General features: G+C 44.5%; 3 protein-coding genes across 3 annotated transcripts in view; 1 reads left to right on the top strand and 2 right to left on the bottom strand. All coding sequences in view use genetic code 11, as the record gives it.

Moving 5' to 3' along the window:
- Positions 1-1,199: 1,199 nt before the first annotated feature.
- On the bottom strand, positions 1,200-2,382 carry EGR_09587 (Dihydrofolate reductase; the record flags this gene model as incomplete). Its single annotated transcript, XM_024498836.1, has 5 exons — positions 1,200-1,296; positions 1,410-1,525; positions 1,618-1,738; positions 1,777-1,932; positions 2,297-2,382. The coding sequence occupies 5 exons, from the start codon at positions 2,380-2,382 to the stop codon at positions 1,200-1,202; spliced, it is 576 nt and encodes a 191-aa protein (XP_024346746.1).
- Positions 2,383-5,064: 2,682 nt separating this feature from the next.
- On the top strand, positions 5,065-10,458 carry EGR_09586 (hypothetical protein; the record flags this gene model as incomplete). The annotated part of the gene is made up of 3 exons (XM_024498835.1): positions 5,065-5,297; positions 6,186-6,569; positions 10,257-10,458. 3 exons carry the CDS (start codon positions 5,065-5,067, stop codon positions 10,456-10,458), a joined length of 819 nt encoding a protein of 272 aa, XP_024346745.1.
- Positions 10,459-10,503: 45 nt separating this feature from the next.
- The window catches only part of EGR_09585 (hypothetical protein), a gene marked incomplete at both ends in the record, with an annotated part of 8,338 nt that continues 1,458 nt past the window's right edge, over positions 10,504-17,383 (bottom strand). Inside the window, 4 exons of the mRNA XM_024498834.1 lie at positions 10,504-10,543; positions 12,820-12,845; positions 13,706-13,913; positions 15,089-15,180. Of these exons, the coding sequence (XP_024346744.1) occupies positions 10,504-10,543; positions 12,820-12,845; positions 13,706-13,913; positions 15,089-15,180 (366 nt within the window). The remainder of the gene's footprint in view (positions 10,544-12,819; positions 12,846-13,705; positions 13,914-15,088; positions 15,181-17,383) is intronic.

Here is a 17,383-nt window from a genome sequence, read left to right as displayed (position 1 = left end):
TCTTGCTATACATTTCTTTGCAAGCACTAAATGGCTGTCAGAACTACTACACGCACAAGATTACCTCTCTGCGAACTACCCATACAATATTCCATCTTCCCTTAATAAAAAGCTTTTTTTGCACACCTTCATTACTTATGACTCTTAGTTTAATACCAAAGCTATGCAACTTTGTGAGCAGGAATATTTTCGACCTCTTTTCAGCAGAGATAAGTACTGCAAGCCAATTCAACTCCGAATATCCCGAAACTTTGCAACTAACAATTCTATCTGAAGTAGAATTTACGACAAAATGATGTTTAAATCGGTTTGCATAAGCATTTCAAAACGGAATGATGCTTGTTCTTGTTGTACATTTCCACTTTACGACGATCGTGCACATCGGTTGTGAGCAGCCAAAGTTACCCTCAAGAAGCCTAGCCTTGGCAGAAATTCAAAGCATAAATATAAGCCTTGCCATCGCACGTTTGAGGTAAAAAACTACTAAGTACGTATCCCGTTCCTACGTAATGGGACCCGCATCCGGACTGTAGATGAATCGGGTTTTGGTGTTGAGAGGCATTCTACATGTGTTCTAATCGACGATATGACCGACTCATCATCTGAGGTGTAGCAAACGAAATCCTAGACCCATTTCTAGTTATATCGAACTCACGTATCCAAAGGTTAACGACACAAGTGGATTGAGAATAAGAATGATTTAATGACGAGTTGACTGCGTGGTTAACGCTCATCACTACACATAACTTCTCAGCCCTTCCATACCTTGGCGTTGCGGCCCTTCACTTGTAACCTTCTGTAGAATAATAAAAATCCTTACGCCGCTGAGCCCTACTGTGTCTTCGGATAAGATGCTGGGAACCATAACTGAATACTCGGTAACCGCCGGCGCGCAACGAAGTCGTCACCACTCAATGAAGCACCTGCTCCGAGACACTATAAACGCCAACAATACGACAACCACCACTCGGCCCAAACTAGGCTGCAACACCATAATCGGTGCACGACCCAATCCTTTGTCTAAATGACATGACCTTTGCTGTATAGTCTGACAAGGAATATTTCTTATTTCAAAATTAGACAAAAGGGTCAACGACACACAAATAAGCCTCATTTTGGGAAAAAGCTGCAAACCATGCCAGCACAAAAAACAATCAAAATAGTAACAAAAATACGAGACTTAATTAACTTTTGTATGTTTAATGATCATTAAGGGGATGCGGCTGTTTCTCGTAGACAGCGAATCGGAATTCGATATCTCCGGAGTGCCTCAGGTCCGAATCCACCGTATCCAACCTTGAATAATGAAAATTTAATAAATAAGCAGAAGTGTATCAGAATAATCAAAGGCCGATATAAGCCTGGAAACAAAGATCCTTTAGAACAAATACAAAGTAAGTTCAACCTACTGAATGGGTTTGAATCGCTCCCAATCAACAGAAGGAAAGAAGGTGTCACAATCGAAATCCTTCATAATGTGTGTATAGTAGAGACGAACAGGATATACCTCCTGTTCCAGTGCCTCCTAGAATCAAAGAGTAACAATAAGGACAAACAATAAAGTAAAAAAGAGCACTACTCAAGCGTTAAATTGCAAAGCATTCTCGTGCAATTTACCTTGTATAAGCCATGACCTCCAATGATAAAGACCTCGTCTACTTGGCCACTGTCGATGAGAGATTCAAGCAGATGCAAAGAATCTTCAAATGATTTGACAAGATGAGTACCTTCGGGTACTCTAAACAACGAGAATGATTATGGGTGGATATGACTTACGATTCGAGTTGTGTGGACACAACCACGTTGATTCGACTTGGTAGGGGACGAAACTTTGGTGGAAAAGAAAGCCACGTCCTCCTCCCAAGAATCACTGCATTCTTTTTGCCTTCTTGGGCCGTTGATGTTATCCTACTAAAAAAAGTCATGTCCTCCCTAAAATAAATACGAGAAAACTGGTAGTGAGATTTGCACCTAACTCGCGGGAGAAAGCCCTGAGGAGTGACTAGTAACAAGGTGTTACTTACCGAACGCCATCAGAGCATATGGAAAACAACACTACAATAGATCTCAAGCCTAATTTTTGGTAGGCATAATCGAACTAAAACAAAATCGGTACTCCCCTAACCCAGTAGGAGGTATCAAAATAAAAACAAAAAACCAAGAACAACACTGTTACCAATATCATGCGTAGGAAACATGCTATTCAAGACGATTCAAAGGTATTTGTCTGGTACAATAAAAGCCCCCTTCGAAAGAAGGCAGCAACCACAAAACACGACCCGTAACTAATTCGTACCGAATTTTCCATGGCAGCTTATTCTCCTTTCCAATACCACCGTTATTTGCAACAGCCGCAATGACGTTGAGACGCTTCAGCCCCATACCGAAAACAGGAACGAAGCGCCCCCCCTTTAAAATAGGCTGAAACCATTATTTATTTCATACCTGACAAGGTTAAACAAATACACGAGGCTTATGACCGTAATGTCAGCTTCGTTTATTTATTCAGACAAAACATTAATAGTGGCATTTTTCACTCCAGAATCCACTGATCAGTTCATTTGATTCCACTGATGTTATTAGGTTTTGAGTCGTCTAATTCTTTCAATGTTGTATTCCCTACTACTTCTGTAAAACACTTTAAAAAGGATTTAAAAAATCTTACCTTTTTAAGGTTCTTTGAACAAAATTTACCGAACTAATCTCACTCTTCCAAAAACTAAGGCAACCAAACCTTTGTTAATAATATGACCATTAAAAACGTTGGACGGTTCTCGTGCCTCGAGTCTTCCTAGAGGGCGTAATAAGCCATAGCAGTCTAGCAAACCTCATACAACTAATGTAAAGAAGGGCCGAAATTTCCTAACATGATCTAAGGGCCACGTCGCTGGGCAGAATTAGGACCTGTGGAGACTAAAGCGGCCAAATAGCTTGAATGTCTACTGTTAATAAAAGATGTTTAAAGGATAACTTGCGCTTCAGATAGAATCTTCTAAATAAAGTGCTTAGCATGCTTACTGATTTGTATCAAATTCGCTCTGATATACCAAACGGTTCATTGGTTACTCTGCCTATGTAAAGGATTGTATTCTTCATTTGCGACATATTTTTGCGTGGCACTATTCAACCATAACATCAAGCTGAGTCGAATGCCACTAAAATCCAAACCAAATTGCACGCACGACACGAGTGCAAAACCACCTACGGTACCCATAAATCTGTTCACTGCATTGCTCCCAACTTGAAGGCTATCACGAGCAACTAAGTTTTGGCTATGGGTAATTAAGACTTAACTTCGGTTATCCACGGGGCGCAAAAGTGCATATGGAATAAGATGTCCTACGGTTGCAGTGCTTATAGAAAACGACCACAGGATTTTCAATGGACTGTAACGTGGAAGCTTAATACCCACGATACCTTAGGCCTCGCCCTAGCGCAAACTGGGGAATGCGACTTTAGGCTTCTGTACGCAGAATCTAAGCATAAAAGTGCTGCCCGCTTCGATGTTCTTTAGTGTTTCATTAAGTGTTATAGGACAATGCAGTTATAGGGGGAGAATATAGACAGAGAAATTGGTAGAAGTAACATTAGCAGAGATAATGAAACGTTGGACTGTGCGTGTGAGAAATGAGCAGGCTAAACATACATAAATGTCAGCAGCAGAGGCGGAGGACCCCTGCTGCATCATTACAGGCAGCGCTATCACGGAGAAATGCGGCATTAACAGACAGTCAAAGGAGAGGGTGGGAGAAGGAAGGAGCAGGGGGTAGAATTTGCTGTAGAAAAATACAATTGAGGTAGATAGCTTGTGTTCAGCAGCGCAGTGGGCACGTCATTGAACTTTTTGGTGTGACGAGAGGATGCCGTTCGTGGTGGTATTATTGTGGTGGTTGTTGCGCAGTTTTTGTGAATGCAATAATGACGCGCAATCGCCTGCGGATGTTGGGTGCGCTAGCATGTATGTGTGTTTCTGCAAGAAGGTGTAGCTTTTCTATGACTGCATTTGTGCGAATCATGGGAGGATATGAAGAGAAGCTCACCTATGCTTTCAGGCTAAAGATGTCTTATAGCCTCAAACAACTGGCGGCAGGAATCCGCGGTGTCCTGTAGGTCTGAAGAAACCCCGCTTGCGTCCAACTAAAATGGCAAAATCACAACTTCTTTGATAAGTCTTCAAGTCACATACCTAGACTAGTGCCTCCGGGACTGCCAGGAGACAGCAAACGTAAACAAGCGTTACTCTCTCCGTGACCATCTTCTCAAGGAGTGGAAAGTATGCATGAAAATTTATTGCTGCAAATCAATTTATTTTCCACCGAGATTCCAAATAGTCCGACTGGATGCCACTGACGAAGACACCGTCACATGCACGCGTACGGCGCTTAGTTGTGTATGAGCACGCGGTAGCGGCAGACGGACGACTTAGCGAGCGAGCGTATACACAAAATCCTTTGTCTGAAGGGGTAGCATTTGCATATAATGTGAGAAGACGGTAACACAACCCCGGGGAGGTGAATTATCGCCGATTTTTGTAGAAGTGTGTTTAGATTTGAATAGATCAACAACCACGACAAGAGATGTGCTGACTCCTAGTCCTACTTTTTTTGTGCAATACCAATGGCGGCAAAACTAAGCTGTCATGGTGGCGGCGACTTTGCTTTGAGAGTAATGTTCAACCCCCACTGACCAATCACTGCTGCTAGAAAATGAAGGTCGGAGGGGTGGTGTACACGCATGCCGCTTGCATGCGTGCGTGCGTTAAACCAACCGACTCATTCACCTCCCTCCCACAGGTAGGTAGGTAGGGGAAGAGAGAAAAGCGGCAAAAGACCACCCACACTCTTCACTTTTAATCAATAGAGGCGCGGGGGGACAAGAGGCAGCCTGCCAATCATGTTTGCGGCGCGCACGTCTTCTTTTCCCTCTTTTCATCTTAATTTTTCTTTTCCCCCCAATAGTAGGCTGGAGGGGTAGGCGGCAGCGGACGATCGCTGAGGTTTTAAGGTTCAGTGCTGTCCAGTGAGAACAAAAAGACAGGGCTCCCCCCAACACCACAGAGGCTTTATGAGTGCCAAGGCATGCACGGAGGCACCGCTACCGCTGCTGCTGCCGCCGCCATTATGGCCATTGATGATGACGCGACGTGGTGTTAGTGTGCGCGCGCGCATGCATGCGTGCAGCCATCACCACCGCCACTATCTCGTCCCAGCTATTCCGCCACCTCTGACTTCCAAGGCGCTTTGGTCTAGGCCTACACTCATGCACACACACACAAAGCGAAGGGCCGCCATGATTAGGTAACTTACGTCTGCCGCGTATGCTTCTATCGCTCTCCCGCTCTATCTCTATAGTAGAAGTCAACGCACGTGCGCTCTGGCACACATAGACAAAAGCCGCCGTGTTGCATCCAGCATACATAAGGGAGGCAGTGACAAAAGACGTTTAGTGGAACAGAGGAGTGTAAGACTGTGACAACATAATAAGTAGAGGTGATCAACCCATTGGTTATGTGCCCATGGACTACACTGTGTCCCTTGCCAACGCAGACGATGGAAATAACCGAAATCATCAAATCAAGGAGTTAACGGCGAGACAGCTCATTGCTCAATGAGTTGCAGCATGTTATAAGGATTGAAACCAACGTCCCTTGCTTGCAGTAGTCAGGTAGGCTTTAGCCTTTAGTAGGTAACTCTTTAAAGTTCCTTTTATTTCGTAGACAAACATTAGTATTTTTGATAGTGGATAATGGCAGTCAGTGGCACCATTGAGACTAGTTTATGGCTAGTAAATGATTTCACCGGTACACCCGCAAATGCCTTGTTTCAAAGCCAAAGTGGCCACCCGGGTGCGTGACTATGGCTGTAAGGCATGCACAATCTTTTTAGGTCCGTGGCTAGGATACAAAACATTCACGCTGGTTTACGCCATTGGAGAGAAAAAAGAGAGAGCACGGGCGTGCATTTGCACAAGGATGAAAGGAGAGAGTGCCGACAAAGATAGTTGCCGCCGCCTCGGCGAGCAATAAAATGCACATACGTCTATGTGTGCGCGTGCGTGAAGATATGCTTGTCCGTGTGCGTATAGGGACCGCGGTAAATTTTACTCCTCCTCCTCCTGCATCTCATTTTCCAGTAGTACAATAAAACCAATGCGTGTGTGTGTGTGTGTCGGCTTCTGCATAAAAGGGAGGATGTAAAGCGCGGCTCGAAAATGAGCTGCCGTTCTCGCGCTTTTTCGTGTAAAAAGGCAATGTCGGGCAGGGTAGGACAGAGGGAGAGTGTCAGGCGAGGGCCGAAATGGGCCGCCATCACCGCCTCCACCACCGCTATCATTAAAGCGCCTGGCAGAAATCGGATATGGTTGGCTGTGGTGGTGGCAGTGGAAAAGTTTATGGACGCCCAGATGCACCACGCACACCGATTATGCTCCCTCCTAGCGCCCTTCGGATTCGTAGCTTCATGCGCACAACAAGAGCGAGCGAGAGATCCCACACCACCGCCGCCTCTACTGAAGTGGTACTTTGCCAGGCACCGCGCCCCCACACACAGTGAAGAGACTTCAAATGGCCCGTCATTATTATTATTATTATTATTATTATAAGGGAGGATGAAAGGCGAGGTCGCCGACAAAGAGTTTTGCCGCTACTGCCACCCCAAGGTTTATGCGCACTCACGTACGTAGACCTGGAGAGCTAGAGAACTAGAGCTGATAATTTATACGTTCCAAGCAGCTACAGTGAGGAAGAGATTTTCCGCTACGCCTTACCCTACGCTTACTCTCACAGTCCCCTAGGCCTCAGCTATCGCAGAACCAACAAAGGGTATCGCGTCTCAACAAAAGGTTTTATCCCATCAATCAAATTCAACCACAAAACGCTGCAACTAAAGTCCCCGGACAATTACACATTGCTTGGAATTGGAAGCGTTCAGTAAAGTGGGACTTTCATTCACACTTATATTCAGATTAAAAACCAAAATTTCTCTATCACATTTTAAATTACCCATGCATCGGTATATCCCTTCAAACCAAAACTCGAAAAATTAGCATATTTCAGATTATCACCTTAATGATAGGAAAAAAGTTCGTGAGTAAGGGAAGCGCAACAGTAAGTGGGGAACATTAGGAGCGTTAACCCAGGCCCTGTGAGGCGCTGAATCAGCCAGTTATCGTCCCATTGATTGCCCCAATGCACTCGTCCACCCTACCCCTGTCGGCAGAAATGGTGGGAAGGAGGAAGATCAACGGGCAGGCGAATTTTAGAGTGGAAAAAAGAGAGCGAGCGGGAGGGAAGCGGATACGCTGCCATGGACCGATTCGAATGAATAAGACACGCGCTATGCATTGGGGAGGGGACAGAGGAAGATAAAAGCGTGAAGTAGACGTGCGTGGTCTAATTGACGACACTTTATATAAGAAGCCCCGCCTAGAGACAAAAAAGTCGGAGCAGGCGGGTAGGCAGGCAGGGAGACACCGAAAAATACACTGAACCCATAAGCGACTGTGTGTTGAATTTCCTGTTGCTGTTATCAAAGTAGTGGGTGAAACATTTGCCGGAGAAGGCCTGTGGGCTTTTCCACCCCTCCCCCCCTCCTTCATCGTTGCTGCATAGAGAGGGCCCACACAACACAATTATCCATTCGTGAAAGCTGATAGAGTAGTAAATCGTACTTGCTTTGATCCTTCCCGCCAATGTGTGAAGAGCTCACAAGAACAAAGGCTTGTGCGCAAACTAGATGATGAGCTAGAAAGTCCACAACCGCACACAAAAGGACTGATTGAATTAGACACCCTTGAGTGGAAATGAAGCTGTGTTACAGGACACAAAAGTGCTTTTCAGTAAAACGAGAGTGAGGCCATGCGAATGAGCTGAGAGTGAGCGTGCGTATCTCTCTAATCCCCACGGGGCGGGGGCGATCAAAAAAGGACGCCAGCGCGCTCTGTAAAGTTAGGCGGTGTTTGGTGCGGTGCGCGGAATTCCAGTGTTGACAACGCCTCCTAGATACCTTCTCCGCCTCTGATGTGTGCGCACGTACATGTACGCGTAAGTAATTGGGTTTTGTAGTCGGCATAAGATCAAAGCTTTGAGACACTAGCCGGTAGTGGCGATGAGGATGAGGGTGATGACACGATCCCAATATCACACCGGCGCTGCGTGCCTGCTGGTTCATAAAACACAGCGATATAGAGGAGTGCACACCCGCGAGTCCGTTTAGTGTTACTGTCGCCGCCCTCATTTATAGAGGAGCCTGCGGGTGTCGGTGACCAAGTTATGACCTCCTTTGAAGGATACAAAGTAAACCACTCGGATATTTGACTGCGGTGATTAACATCTCGGCGACTCAAACAGATTTTAGCTAATTCAAAAAGTGGTAACTGCAGCAAACAAGCACTGTTAAATTGACAACGAAGGTTTTAGATCACTGCTATTCACTACTACTGCCTCTTGGCAACATTTAAGGCAGCTAGCTAGGAACCCGACCGCTCCCAATGCCCTTTGATAACCTAGACCAATATTTGGAGGTATGAGTGTATCTTAGCAAAATATGTGGAGAAATGCATTCGGATGGATAAAGGAGGAAGCTTCTTTAGCTGTACAAAGACTCCAGTGGACGCATATCAAAAAGGCGTGGTGAATGTGAGAAAAAAAGGCCGACAGTCAGAAGACCGGCCGAACAAGTCCGAACAACAGAGGGAGAGAGCGATGGAGGGAAAGCGCGTACAAATTAGTCCATCTTCGCATCTACTGCCAAGTTAACCCACTGTGGATGATAGGGGAAGGAAAGAGGTAGGGGTTGACTGAGTGAAAACACTGCGGTACGCACAAAAAAACTCAGCAGTCAGTCCTCCAAGCCGAAAGATGAAGCAAGTGGATGCGCGCGTTCGAACACGCAACACAGAATGTCGTAGAGTTAAGTGGACGGATGCAAGGCGAAGCCTCAAAGATGATGAGAGGATCGGTATGCTGCGCTAATTTGCAATACCTGCTTCCAAACTCGGTTACAACTGCCTCCAAAATGCGTAAATTTGATTAATTGCAATGGAAAGAGCAAAAAAAGCTGTTTACTTGAACTCTTGAAGGAGAGGGAGGAGAGCGAGGGAGTTGAGCTGTCAAAGCAGCCGAGAGAGTAGCTTAAGTGCCATGTCAGAGCCTAGGTTTCAAGTGTCAAGAAAAATTTCTCAATGCCACATTTCACTTTTCCTGACATGCAGCATTAATTAGCAACTTTATTTTAATTTTTCCAGGCTTCACAATGTCAACTGCCGGGCATTTGGTAAAACAGTCGGAGAGAAAGCTCTCTCTTCACAAAAGGGGAATTCTGGAGAGTTAAAAGCTAGAATCCATCTGGAAAAGCTGAATTTCCACTTATTTAGCCATGTGAAGTCGGAACTATCAGAGCATAGGGAAGGTGTAACAGACGATGGTTAAACGCTTGAGTGATTACCTTTGAACCAACTGCAGTTGACACTAAAAGCTAATCGAAATCATTCTTACTATGGAAAAATGAAATAACAGTTTGGCCAAACTCCTTGAATTGCGTAGTGATACTGTACTGGCAAGGTGGGCGACTCAATTTTCCCGTGTCAAGTTCAAATGCCTTCCATGGGCTTAGTCAAGACAATAAGGGAATCATCATAGCCGTCGGTAAACCGCAGCCTGAGGTTCGAATAAGGACCAAAATAATTTTGATTTTATTTTAATGTAAGCAATCAAAATAATGTTTAATTATACTGAAACGTTTTATGGACAGATCCTACCGATCCTAATTTGAATGGTGAGACCGAATTGAGGGGATTGCCGCGTTCACTGTTAGAGCTCTTAGAAAAAGATTAACCACCGCAGCCCATGCCTTTCATTGCTCTAATTTGCTTTCAATCTGTTATGGCCTTCCATTCCAATTTAACTCCTTTCAGCCAAAAGCGTCACAGATGCGTGACGTCACATACAGGTGATGCTTGTAGCAAAAGTAACCAGCAGTCCCCCCATGATTCACATTATGCAAGGAAATCCTATCCCATTGTCAGACGATAGCGTTGAAAGTGCCGGTTTGACCAGATACACGGAGTAACTGGGTGCGGCTGTTCAGGAAAGCAGGAAGGAAATAGCAGAATGAGGCGTCATGAGTGCACACATAAGTGAACGCAAGACAATGGCAACAACAATCGAGCGGCAAACGGTGGCACACCGCAACGAAAAAAAAACCGCAAGTTTTCTGCTTCAACCTCCTCACCCTCACGTGTTTGCAATACTGTCACAGACAAACACAGACACCCACATTTGTAGCCGCTGCAGCCGCCGCTCTTCCGACTGCCACTACCACCTCTGGTGCTCCTGTTACCACAAGGAATGACTGCCGCACTATACCGCGCCACACTATACCAAGCTACATCGTGCGACAAAAATGTTGGTCGGTCATTGGAGGAATGGGAGAACGCAATCAGCGCAAACTAATGCGTTAACTTGTTACTGCCATCCCCATTTAAACTTGGCCACAGATAAACAGATTAAAAAGGAGAAAATAATGCCATAGGCTTTAAAATACCTCTAAAATACCAATCAAAATACAAAGGGAAAAGTTAGAATCAAAAAAAGGCGAACGAGAGGATCATTTCATCAAGGATGCTTTAAAAATTATAGGCATTACTCTTTTGCATATTCAAGAGGTCATTAAAATGACAACCTGAGTCGGAAAGTTTTAAAAAAGTAGCTTCAACGAAAAGAATGAAGTGATTCAAACTGTGCGGGGAGTAAGCAGAGATTAGTTTGCTGCTCCTATGTAGAAATTTTGTGAATAGACAGTACATACTAAAACCTGGGAAGTTTAGGGAATGCAGTGAATTCCACCGCACTTTGAGACGTTCCCGCCTTCAAAGGTGCCGACTAAAAAAGGACACCTGTGGCTGGCGCGTGGATGTAGTGGAGTTAACAAAGCAGGGAGGAAGAGGGAGGGCGAGCAGGAGGGAGGAAAGAGGATCTGCTTGATGAAAACACCGGCGCCAAAGCATCTTATGATGCGACAAACACCATGCACAAACGCACAGAAAGGAAAAAAAAGGAGGCCACAAGAATCTATGCAACAGCCTCGTGGCTCCACACGGCATAGCCACCCTCGTATGTGTGAAGATCAAAGACACGGTAGGCCGAAACATGGGCTGAAAAATGCTCCACTTCCGATCACCATCCCAGGTAAGGCGATTAAACTTGTAGACAACAGCATGGAGGGGAACCTTTACTAATGACTTCTTGTGCAAAGTCTTAGGAGGACAGAAAAACACGATGCCTAAGGTCATGAAACAAGGCTGTAGCGCAAAATGCACAGGAGGTCTATTATTCATCGCGCATCCGATCGCCTTGGATTTAATTATAACAAGTTCAGGAGAAATTTTATGCAGGCACAAGTGCAAGAAGTGACAGTCACATGAGAACTGCATGTAAGCAAGTCGCGTTATGAATAGACTCCACCGCCTTTACAACCATTTATAGAAGCTTTGAATCTAACACAAACGATGGCTTTCCACCGTCTTAGCTGCTAACTGCGTGGATTTGCGAATAGCATGGAGGAAATGGAGTGCGGGAAGGAATTGGGCAGAAGGTAGTTATTTTCGTAGGCAATGAGAGCGGCGCGGGAGAGGAAGGAGGAAGCGGAACTACTCGTCGTTGATCAAAGGGAAGGCCCAGTACCACACCGAAAAGTGATCTTATCGAGCGGTTGGTGAAAAACTTCCGCCTCTCTTTGTGCCTGGCTCCGCGCACAACCTAGTAAGCTAACCGAATCCAGTTAACTGGTTAGTGACAGTGGTGGAGGAAGAGAGATTTGTATGAAAAAATTAGGTGGGTGGACACCGCCATCGCCTCCCCTCCAGCAGACGAGGAGATGGAGAGCGATTAAGCAGCACTCGGTGTTTGCGAGCACTCCACTCCAAGCCGGCAGAATTATTTGCCTTCCTCTACCTTAACAACAACAATAACAAATCCCACTAAGGCAAATTTCCTAGCTTCCGATTCCAGTTGTGGCCTTTCCACTCACCCATAAAACGTCAACACGGCACAACTAGCTCTAAATTTTCATGGATAAAGACCACTGCACTAATGGGTAAACATTTGTGGATTTTATTGCAGGCTCCAACTGTATAAATGATGTACGGGGTAAATACCACCATCTACACCGCGCAATGGATGGAAAGATTAGCTCGAATAGTGAGATCCATTCATGCTCTACGGATTGACGTTTGACTAGCTGCTCGATCTTCGTAAAACGCCTACAAACGATCTAGTGAAAGGATGAGGTCATTCAAAACTTAACACCGCCTTTGTAATCACACTTCACAAGGATTGAGCAACAAAGAAGCCGACTTCGGCAAGACTCACTCTTAAGAGTACTCCGAGCGAATGCTTTTGGGAAAGTGCTTCACGGCTCCTTTGCAGCGAATCAAAAGGCAGGGAGTAAATGACCAATAATTAAAAATTCAAGTTATTTTGGGGGAATTCGACTTAACTTCCTTTGAATATGATTGATCTAACACAGAGCGTTAAGGTGCTGGTTGTGAAGTTATCCCAACACTAGTAAAATCACCATGGTAATCAAATTATTCAATGAGTATGGACTTTTCCAAGTTCGAAAAATGATTCCCACTTAACAAATATTCTTCTCCTTCAGAAGATTAAAGTAGGAAGGGACCCGTTAAATAAAAAGAGAAGGTGTTCCTAATTTCCATCTCGACTGCCACACTGGTGATGGGCAAATGGTTAGGGGCAAGGGAGTACTAGCATCGAGTGAAATCATCACTCTTGTGAGGTGGTGAATAAAAAAGGAAAATTACTTTTCTTCATGAATGCTCATGTATTTCTAAAAACAATACAATGATAAGTGAGTGAGATCTCAAGTAGATCTTACTTTGTTAGAGAACCAAGCAACTGGAATAAGATGGAAGGGAGATATGGAAGTAGATATGATGCTATTTGGCGATGCGGTGAAAACAATACTGTTAAACAACGCCCTTTTTGAGTGTCCAAATGACGATAGTGTCATACGAACAACCTTTACCGTGCCGCCTCCACCACCGCCGCCGCTGCCGCTGCCGCCCTTGATAGAGTGCACAACCAACACTCAACCACGAATACACCCTCATTTAACAAGTGAAAACTGTGTCAAGCCCGAGCATGGAGTTTTTCCAAAACAATATGTGTGAATAAAAACCAAATGACAAACTGATGTCAATTTATGCCTGCAAAAAAAGTGTTCTCCCAAGGGCGCATTGGTTTTAGAGACCGAAAAAGTCAAGAGAATTAACATACGGGTCATCACCAGCCGTATTGCCAACTCTTCCCCCAAAAAGAATATATGCAGTAGCTTTGAGGTCATTAAATAGAAAAAGCACCGGTGAGGAGGTGTATCAACGGGTAGGCGTATTAACTTGATGTACTGCAGAATCTTGAGTCACCATACCGTCAGCTACAAGGCGGCGAAATCCCAGTTAGTGGTGCGCCAAAATGATAAAAAGAGATTTAAGACGGGTGTGTCATGCTTTGATTCCACACCACTATAGTCAAACATTATTAGGTTAGTACGAATTGCAGGTTTGCTGACTGCTTAAAGGGGTTGCCATTGCACCGCAAATCACTTCGTACAGGCAGGATTGTTGACCACTGGAAGGGGAAATAGCATTATCACAGTGACACACGACAATTTCTATAGCTTTTGAATACCTTTTTATCTTGATATCTTTTGTTCTTCATGCTCACTACTACATGTGATTTCCTAATTTGCTGATTTGATGCCAGTGTCACAAATGCGTGACAATTGTTTTTTATCAGGTGACGGTAGCTGATTACTCCAAATCGTGTCCTAGAGAGATTGAGTTGTGAGATGTTCGCGGTCACCGGATAGTCACACTGTTTCGTTTTTGAGTAGTAGCTGAGATTGGCAAAAAAATAAATGACCTTTAGTTTCACATTTGAGCACCAAAACATCTGGTCTATGGTCTTTAGGTTCCCTCTGAGACGGTCCCAGAGAGCAAGTGGGTGGAAAGGATTCAAGCCTGGTAAGCCTCAATGAATTTCCTACAATCACAATTGATTGAGCTTCTGTGACCCATTACCATCTTCGAAGGCAACTTGTCAACTCAAACAGGTCGTCGCTAGGTTCTAAAATGTTTGAATCCTCTGAAGTGTTAAATATATTTTTACAGGTCAAATGGATCCTGCATATGCCTGTTATGGCATTGAGTAGGCAATATGTAGAAAGGGATGATAACTGTCGCTGACAGCAACAGTAATAAATTGCATGCATGTAGGTGCGTGTGCCACACTAAGATGCCGTCCGATACAAATGACTCCGCTAACAAATGGCAACCGCCTTTCTGCTCTAAAGCTTGTTAGCTTTTCAGAACTAATGCATACTACGATAGGCAAATACCGAAACGTACTTAGTCACTGGAATACCTCTCCATCGGACCCCTCCTGCCCATTCCTAGCGTCTCTGTAAAAAAATTAACTAAATAGATGCAAATAGCACCACCTAGAAGTCGGAAGGCAAATAGAACAGAGGGGGATGCATTTTATCATCTTTTAAGCGCACTCCAATACAGTAGTTCTTTCAGTAAGTATAATGAGATCCATCGATCACGAGGCGGGGCAATTCACAATAACAGTTGGATGATAAATTTTTAAAAGGAGGCGCGATGAAAAGGGAGAGAGAGAGATTCACAGCGCTTTCTTCATGGTGGAGGCTATCGGCAGAGGGCGAGGGTGCCCCAAATTTTCTTTCATATCCCGCCAAATCGACTCATCCAAGACTGTCTGAGTCAATTTGAATACTTGATTTTATGAAGGCTACTTATTCCTCAAATCACATTGTAGTTTGATGTGCGATTACCTTTGACATTAAACGGCAATTAAATTAGCCAGGTAGTCGGAACGTCACGGTGGTATTAATCAGCCAGACCTGGGGGTTCAAAACTTAGTTAAGGTGTGTTTATGTGACCATTTTACCACAAGAAAATCCTCCACTGGTCTAAATGTCGTATTATAATTGTTTCAGCTCTCTAAATTTATCAAGAAGAAGTCACCCAGAGGCACGCAATCTCCAACATCATCAACCAAGTTTTCGCTGAAGATGTATCATCTGGAGAGAGAAAGTTAGGACAGGAAGTCAAGGATAACAACTCAGCCACTTTGAAAAACTATGAAAAGTAAAAAAAAGTGACAACTGATTTGAAATCTGAAATGAGGGAAAATATTGTGGAACTAAGGGGACACCACCCTACAACCACAACGCCTCAAATGACCATCAAGAAGAGGACAAATCAAACCTTATTGTCACCAAAAAAGAGCGCTAGCATTAAAAAATGCAGAGTTTGTGTAGAGTCTTCGTAAATTTTATGAAAAAGCGGAGCCGCTTCAGCCGAAGAGGTAATAATTTGGCTAGCTAGTGGAAAAAGGCGTTCAGGTGAACGTCAAACGCAGTTGTCGGAGCAAAAAGTGTCGTGGTGCATTTAATGACCACTTGGAATCTTTAGTCATTTCCGAGCTCAATTAGCTTAAAACTGATCTGCTAAGTAAATAAATAAAATAGTTTTATAGACATTATTTTCTGCTAAACATTTAGTCCTCGTGGCCCTACAAGTGGAGACAATCTCATCAGAAATGTTAAATTGGGTAATGCTGAGCCGCTTTCCAAAATTTACCCAATTTTATCCCCAAATGCGTTTATAAAACTGTCAGACATTGGAGTTTGATAGGGAGTGGGAGAGAGAAAGGATGAGAGCTCCACAGAGTTCGCCTTTCAACAAAGGGAAAATTAGAGGTGCTTTTTGCTCCCGACTTTTTAAAGTTTGCAAAGAGAACGCGAAACGGGAACGGAGCGGGTAAGGGAAGAGAAGGAAGGATAGTCAAAGCCCCGCTTAGAAATACGCATTCCCTTGCGGTTAGCGGTGAAAAAGCTCCATTTGTCGGGGCAGCCAAATCCACTCTAAGAGCACACCCATAGACACCCCCTCACTCTCACAATCTTCCCTTGGTGGCAATGGCGATGGGTAGGGCTTCAATCCCTATTGCCGCGATTGGAGAGAGAGGCAACAGCAATACCGGCTGCATATCTTAGAGATGGTAAAAAAAGGCCTACCGAGGGTTTGCCCTAGACCAAGGGTCCAAATTCAAAGGTTCAGGCATGAGACAGCGAGATTCGCAACACGACCAATGTATCGTAGGGTTACTCAACCCGTCTCTTTTTTCTGAACCAAAAGAATTGTGAAAGCGGCAATTTGCTATAAAACATCCGAATATTGACCAAGCCATGTGAAAAAGCTTCACTCAATCTGTGTTTCCTTTGTCCGAAGCATTAATAAGTGTATCTATAGCCTATTGACTTAGCATGGCGAGGCGCAAAGTATCGGACTAACAAGCTAACTCATTTATTGAAAGGAGATTAATCAGCGATTGCGCCTCAGAGGACAAATATTGGGGAGACATAGCTAAATTTGGCAAGAAATGATCATTGAGATCATTCCCTAAAGTCACATGGGCAATGACAGAATGATAAAGAGGGTTAGGATTGAGCAACCGAGACTGACCATCAGAAAAGGGTCAGCTATCCGGCAAACAACGCTACTCAAAATCCAGAGACCGATATCAGGAACAGACGAGTCGTTTATCAGCCGACTATCCTTTCCTATAACCTCGTTATTCGGGCTTTATTGCTTCCAATCAATGTGGAGGAGACTCCGTGATTAAGACGCTAGGACTACTTAAGCATCCACTGCTTCCTGAATGGAAACCGGACATTAAACATGTAGTAATACAATAAGTATTCAAGAGGAAGTTAGTTGACATATTAGCCGCTACATATGCAGCACCAGAGACGATAACGGAGCAAGGGAAAGAGGAGAAGAATGAAAAAGTGGGAGAAGAGCTCGAGGAATGCCCTGACGCGGGTGATAATGGGGAATGTAGCGAAGACAAGACGAGGCGCGACGAAACGAGGTGAAGGAGGATAGAGGGAGAGACACCCGAAAGGCTGTGTGTGTGTGTGTGTGCTGTTGAGGCTCGTGGGTCGGTTATGAGCGGAAAAAATTGACTTACGCTGTTGCCGCCGCCATCGCCATCGACACCGCCACCGCCAACACCACCGTTACTACCGCGTGTGCCGACACAGCGGCATTTGTTCGGCGGAACGGTTTCTGCACACACAAAAACCTCATCCACACCGTTACTTTTCTACTTAAATTCCACACACACACAAAGAAAATGGGTGAAATACTGCATTCGAGCCTCTTCAATGATGCATTTGCTATCTCCGAATTCACGTGGATACATATACAAACCTGGGGGCAAGATAAACGACTCCCTTACAACAATCTTCCAAGTTTTTATCCGCTCCTCTCCCTT

Source organism: Echinococcus granulosus (assembly GCF_000524195.1).
Source record: "Echinococcus granulosus chromosome Unknown EG_S00155, whole genome shotgun sequence".
Taxonomy (NCBI): Eukaryota; Metazoa; Platyhelminthes; class Cestoda; order Cyclophyllidea; family Taeniidae; genus Echinococcus; species Echinococcus granulosus.
This window is presented reverse-complemented; position numbering and strand designations above follow the sequence as displayed.